Raw genomic sequence first — 6,177 nt, forward strand, 5'->3', positions numbered from 1 at the left:
TTTGTAGAGAAGCTCTCTGCCTGGTCCTGGCTTCTCATATCTTTGTATAAGTAACAAGGTCACTCCTAGAGTATAAGCCACCTTCTCAGTCTATTTCTCAGTGTACTTTTCTCTGAAATTAGATTGATTCTTGGATGGTGGGATCAGATTTGAATTTAGCACGCTATAGATACAGCATATATGCAGGAAAACAGGCTGCTTAGTGAGTTTGCTGATTGCCTGACTGAAAAGGATGCATAAACCTTTTGGTTGCACCCAAGGTAAGTGGTGACAAACCAATATCTGAAACTCCGGGGAGGCATTTTATATTTCAAAGGATCAGACACAGAGAAAAGTCTCCTTTTAACCAGAAGAGAATGTTTAACTAGAATGTGGCTTGTGATGCTTGTAAGGAAACATCATGTTTGTCTTATAAAACACAAAATAATGCATCGTGTATTTAGAGGTCAGACTTTGTTAATTCTGGGCAAGGAGACTCATCTAGAATCAACATCAAATGCACCCCTGGAATGAGTGGTCTCAAAATCTTCACCCTGAGTTTTTCAAGTCTGTTTTCTCTCATAAACCACTTACTTTAATAAACCAGGATGTTCTTCAAAAGTAAAGCTATCTCCACTGACCTAGCCTACAGGAGCTAAGGATGAGCTGACTAGAACCAAACTGAATGAAGAGAAAGGTGTTTGACTCTGTGAGCTGGTATAGATTGCTGCAATTTGATGGCTTGACCTGGACTGGACTTTGCTTATGGATGCAGATGCTCAGAGTTCCAGCCAGTAAGGAAGATTCTTCAGATCAGGGAACATGCTTGTCTCCTTGTAGTATTGGTTTGATAGTGACAGGCAATTTAGAAATTGGCTTTGTAAAATGGGGAGGGGGGGGCAGGGGATGAAGGCATGAGTGGCTGGCTTAGTGGGTGTGCTTACACTCAAAATGAGGAGGATGAGGAAGGATCCCCAATGAATAGATTCATCTTTTCCAGATGGGTCTGGGGAAGAGAAGGTGGGAAAGATGCTGATAGCATTATGATTCAGTTGTTAAGTGTTGATTGTTTACAGTTTTGTGATTGTAAAAGCTGTAATTATAGAAGCAATAACTGTGAAAGAGTGGACTAAAGGGGAGGTACTGCCAGACTGGAGTACAGTGGCTGAAACTAAAGTCCCTTAAAGGTTTTGATATTCTGATACTTCGTGAGGCTGAGAGCAAAGGGAATTATCTTCTCTCAGTTCACTTTTATCAGACGCTGGAGCAGGTAAAGAGAAGGTGACTATTGGAGAACCTGACCAGAATGGCTGGTATCTGAGTAACCTCACCCTGAGGACTCTTTGCCCTACTGAAGGACTAATTGTTAATGACTGTTTCAGACTGGTAAAATGATCAAAAGAGGAAACTTATCCTCCAAGAATGAAAGAACTATGCCTAGAAAAGCCAGGTGGGCCTGTGGTGTGACGGATTGCTTTTACATGACCTTTCTAGTCATAGTCTTGTAACTCACACAAAATGATTGGGTGGGAGTATGCAAATAAGGTGCTTATGGCCCATAATGAGGATAGGGTAGCTTGCTAATAATGCAAATAAGGTGTGAGGAACCTTAATGAGGGGACTGGTCATTTGATAGGCTTAAAATGAGGCATCCCAGAGTCAGAAAGGGGGGAATCTCACTACTATCAAGAAAGACAGAGAAGTGCACAAGAGATACAGACAACATAGTGATGGCAAACATCGATATATATGGGTGGGTAGATGGGTGGGCAGGCTGAACAATTAGGTTATGTCTATGCAGGGGGAAGTGTGCCCATGACCATGTATAGGGTTGGCAGACAGCGTTTCTACAGTGTATTGGTACATTCTGTAAGAATTTCCAGGTATATAGTAGTGTTGACAAGAAACAAAGTTGAAGTCACTTCTTGGCCATAGCCAGCTATCCGGAGAGAGTAAGTAATTGGATCTGTGGGCTCGAGACCATGGTCACAGGGGATATCAAGCTCAATTGGCATAACATATGACACACAAAACATTGTTCCATATCCTACTTTGGCAAGCAGCGACTGGGATCTTAAAAGCCTGCAAGCAGCCATCTAGCTGCAACAATGGGTCTCTCCTCATCCAGAGCAAAGAAGAATGAAAAAAACCAAAGATGTATGGAAACAATTATTAGTCCAAGGGACTGGTACACCATGTGATCCTCAGCCTATATGACTACGAGACGAGAAGAACTATATGGTGCCTGTCTGTCAACCACTCGGAAGGAGATCAATGTGGGAGATCAAGGATACAGTGGGAGAACAATGTGGAACAAAACTCAAAATCATAAAAAAAATGGGGGGGACCAGGTTTGCTGGTCAGATAGAGCCTTGTGGAACCCCAGAGACTATGACCTCTAGCTGCCCTTCAGGTCTGTAATTGAACCCACTCCTGTGGCTTCCAGCCAAACAAAAGACAGACATATGAGCTGAACATTTACATTAGGTAGATACACTCCTTGGAGAGATCAATCGTGGGAGAATAGAAGGGCTGTGTATGTACAGGGAGACAGCTCAGGGGGCAGGAGTGCATGGGAGGGAAGGACACAGGGAAGAAGTTAAATATGGGGAAGAAGTGGGAGGAGAGCTGTTGCATTGTGGGAAATTGCAGTCAATGTCATGAGACAAAGTATATGTGAACTGCTGTATGGAAAATGAATTTACTCAAAACTTTCATCCAAATCACAATAAAAAAATGAAAAAAAAAAAAAAAAAAAAGCAAAGCTACCTTGTTATTTGAGTCTGTGCAGAACTGAAATAGCAATCCAAAAAGAGAAGGTGTATGGTAGGAGAGGGTGTGCTCATCTTGACAGCAATGATAACTGACAGGTCTGCACAGAAAACAAGACTTGAAGGACCTGGCCAACAATGTGTTCTACATTATGTAGATACATGTGATACATAACAATGGCTGTTTGCCTGATGGTCTCAAGTCAAGGAAATTATTAAATATTCAGATCTTGTGTTTCAGAAGGCAACGGAATGCATAATACATCTCACCAAAAAAAAGAAAAAATCATCATAAAATGTTTTAAACAAAGTTTGGTCCCTTGAAAGAGTGTATTTCAGTTTCTGGAACACTCACTCAGAAGAGCATTTCATTCTCTAGTGATGCCGGATAAATGGCGTTAATTGGAATGGTTTATGAGGAGGTTAAAGAAGAGAATGTCAGAAGCTGACACTCAATATTATTACTTACACCATCTTGCAACAACAGTAATAACAATAATATATGAGTGGATACACAGACACTCAAGCTGAATAGGGGTGGGAAGGTGAATGGGACTACACTACAATATATATAACTTTGGCAGGATATTTCTATATATGTATTTATATGTGCAAATGTATCCATAAATACAGTAGGGCATATAGGGGACAAAGTTATGAAAACTTAGCCATAATCAAACCTTGAAGGAATGAATCGCTGGGCCGGGGGGCTCAGGACCATAGTCTCGGGGGACACTGAGGTCAATTGGTATAACACAGTCCACAAAGACAATGTTTTACATCCTACTTTGGTGAGTAGTGATTGGGGTTCTAAAAGCTTATGAGCAGACATCTAAGGTACAACTATTGGTCTCTCCCTGTCCAGAGCCCAGAAGAGTGAGGAACATCAAAGATTGAAGGAAACAATTAGTCTAAAGGACTAATGGACTGTGTGAACCCTAGCCTCCTGAGCCTGAGATCAGAACTGGATGGTACCTGGCTACCACTGCTGACTGCTCTGAAAGAATCACAATAGGAAGTCCTGGAGAAAGATGTGGAACAATACTCAAAACCACAAAAAAGACCAGGCTTGTCTGACAGAGACTGGCAGAACCCTCCTCCCCCAGGCTATGGCCCTTAGACACCCTTCAAACCTGGAACCAAACTCCCCCGTGGCTCAGCCTTCAGCCAAACTCAAGACATGCCTAAAGTGAACAGTAACCTGGGAGATAGGCACTTATTAGAACAAACAACTATGCAAAATCAGAAGGGCAGCATTTGCCCAGGGACAGAGTTCAGAAGGCAGGAGGGATAGGAAAGGCCTCAGGAAAATGGTAAACACTGGGAAGAGGTGAGAAGAGTTCTGTACCATTGTGGGCATTGCAACGGATGTCACAAAACAAAATGCATATGAACTGTTGAACAGAAAACTGATTTCCTCTCTAAACTTTCTCTCAAATCACACACACACACACACACACACACAAAGCCATGTATGAATGTATTTATCAATGTCTGTTCATTCTCTAGACAATCATTACATGGGAATCAAATCTCTGGATCTCCTATCGCCTACGAGAAGCTCAACGTGGGCATCATTGGAGGTGGCCACCTCGGGAAGCAGCTGGCTCGGGTACTGTTACAGCTTGTCCCTATCCCCACTGAGAGCCTGCGGATCTCCACGCGGAGACCAGAGGTCCTGGGTGAGGAGTAGTGTGTAGTAGAAAGGGACTTGCTCTTTAGGACTTGACAAAGCTATTTTGAAAGAGCTCCTTGAAAGAAAGAATCCATATATGCAGCCTGGGGAATTCTCTTTGGCTTCCTGGCCTTGAGAAAAGCTAGAAAGATAGCTTTTACAAAATATGATTATGGTAAAGCATACGTAACATAAAATTTAACCACTCAGTGGCATGAAATACATTCACGATGTTGTATATCCATCATCTTACCTATTTCCAGAGTCTTTTCATCATCCCAAATAGAAACATTATACCCATTAAACAATAGCTCCTCATTCTCACCTCCCTGCAGCCCCCAGGAACTGCTGATCTACTCTCTGTCTCTAGGAGTTTGCCTATTCTCTGTACCTCATATAAATGGAATCATACAATCTTTATCTTCTTGTGTCTGGCTATTCCACTTAGCACAACATTTTCAAGGTTCTACCATGTTGTAGTATATATCAGAATTTCATTTTTCTTTATGGCTGCATAATATTCCATTGTATGTACATATGTACAACATTTTGTTTATCCATTCTTCTAGTGGTGAACATGGTTTGTTTGCAAGTTTTGACTGTTGTGAATAGTGCTGCAATGAACACTGTTGTACAAGTACCTGTTTGCGTCCCTGCTTTCAACACATTTGGTTATATACCTAGGAGTAGAATTGCTGGATCATATGGTAATTCTAAGCTTAACATTTTGAGGGGACAGGCCATGCTAGACACTGAAATTCACCAAAATTTACCAATGTCTTCCTCAGCCTCTGCCCTAGATACTATAAGTGTTTGACTAGAGTCTAGGTCCAAAATAGCTGATTCAGACACTTTCTGCTAGCCTTGTAATTGTTTTTTGGAGGGACTGATTCCTGGAGTTTCTTGCTCAGCCATATTCCCTGCTGTCTGAAAAGTATTGTTTTTTAAAAAAGTGTATTCCTTAAAGCAACTTCCTTCACCTCTCCTCTCTGTGCCCTCAGTAGTGAAAAATCTTCCTGGGTCTCTGATGCAAGGAAGCTTTCCTAAAACAATTAAATCTCCTAACTTGACAGTTAAACAGTTCAAACATCCGGACTTGTATTTTTTAAAATAACATTTACTAAATAGTAATTTGTAATGATTCCATTTACTAGTTAATGGTGAAGGAGATCAGAACATTGTTTGCTTCCAGAGAAACTGAATGAGAAGGGGCCTGAGGGTACTTTCTCTGGACCTAGAAATGTTCTACATCTTAAAAGAGCTGTGGGTTACCTGGGTGTGTAAATTCCTGAAAAGTGATCAAACTATATACGTCAGGTGTGTTTTTCACTGTATGTAAATTATACTTCAATTGTGTACCTACAAGTACTCATTGAGGAAGAAAATAATAACTACCTATAATCCCCTTACAAGGGTTATAATTTCTTTCCCATTTTTTTATGCATCCTATCAGTAATTGATACACATACTGTACATAATTGTTTATGTTCTTTTTTCACTTAATATAGCATGAGCATATTCCGTATTATTTGACCCTCTTCAGAATCATGATGTTAAGGTTATGCAGTATTCCAGAGTCTGGACATACTATAATTTACATATAAGTGTGGCTTATTTAGTTGGACTTTATATATAATTTTCAAAATAAACTTACTAGGTCAAAGAATAAGCACAGCTTTTTTTTATTTAATTAGGATTTGGGTGAAGATTTACAGAGTAAATTCACTTTTCATACAGCAGTTCACATATACT

At 40.6% G+C, this 6,177-nt stretch overlaps 1 protein-coding gene across 1 annotated transcript in view; it reads left to right on the forward strand.

Annotated features, from left to right (window-relative positions):
• NOXRED1 (NADP dependent oxidoreductase domain containing 1) overlaps positions 1 to 6,177 on the forward strand; it is a 25,862-nt gene that overhangs the window by 1,727 nt on the left and 17,958 nt on the right. Inside the window, exon 2 of the mRNA XM_007941334.1 lies at positions 4,260 to 4,432. Coding sequence (XP_007939525.1) covers positions 4,260 to 4,432 — 173 coding nt within the window. The remainder of the gene's footprint in view (positions 1 to 4,259; positions 4,433 to 6,177) is intronic.

Source organism: Orycteropus afer, unplaced genomic scaffold, assembly GCF_000298275.1.
Source record: "Orycteropus afer afer isolate SDZICR_OR568_19922 unplaced genomic scaffold, OryAfe1.0 scaffold00079, whole genome shotgun sequence".
In the NCBI taxonomy this organism is placed as follows: domain Eukaryota; kingdom Metazoa; phylum Chordata; class Mammalia; order Tubulidentata; family Orycteropodidae; genus Orycteropus; species Orycteropus afer.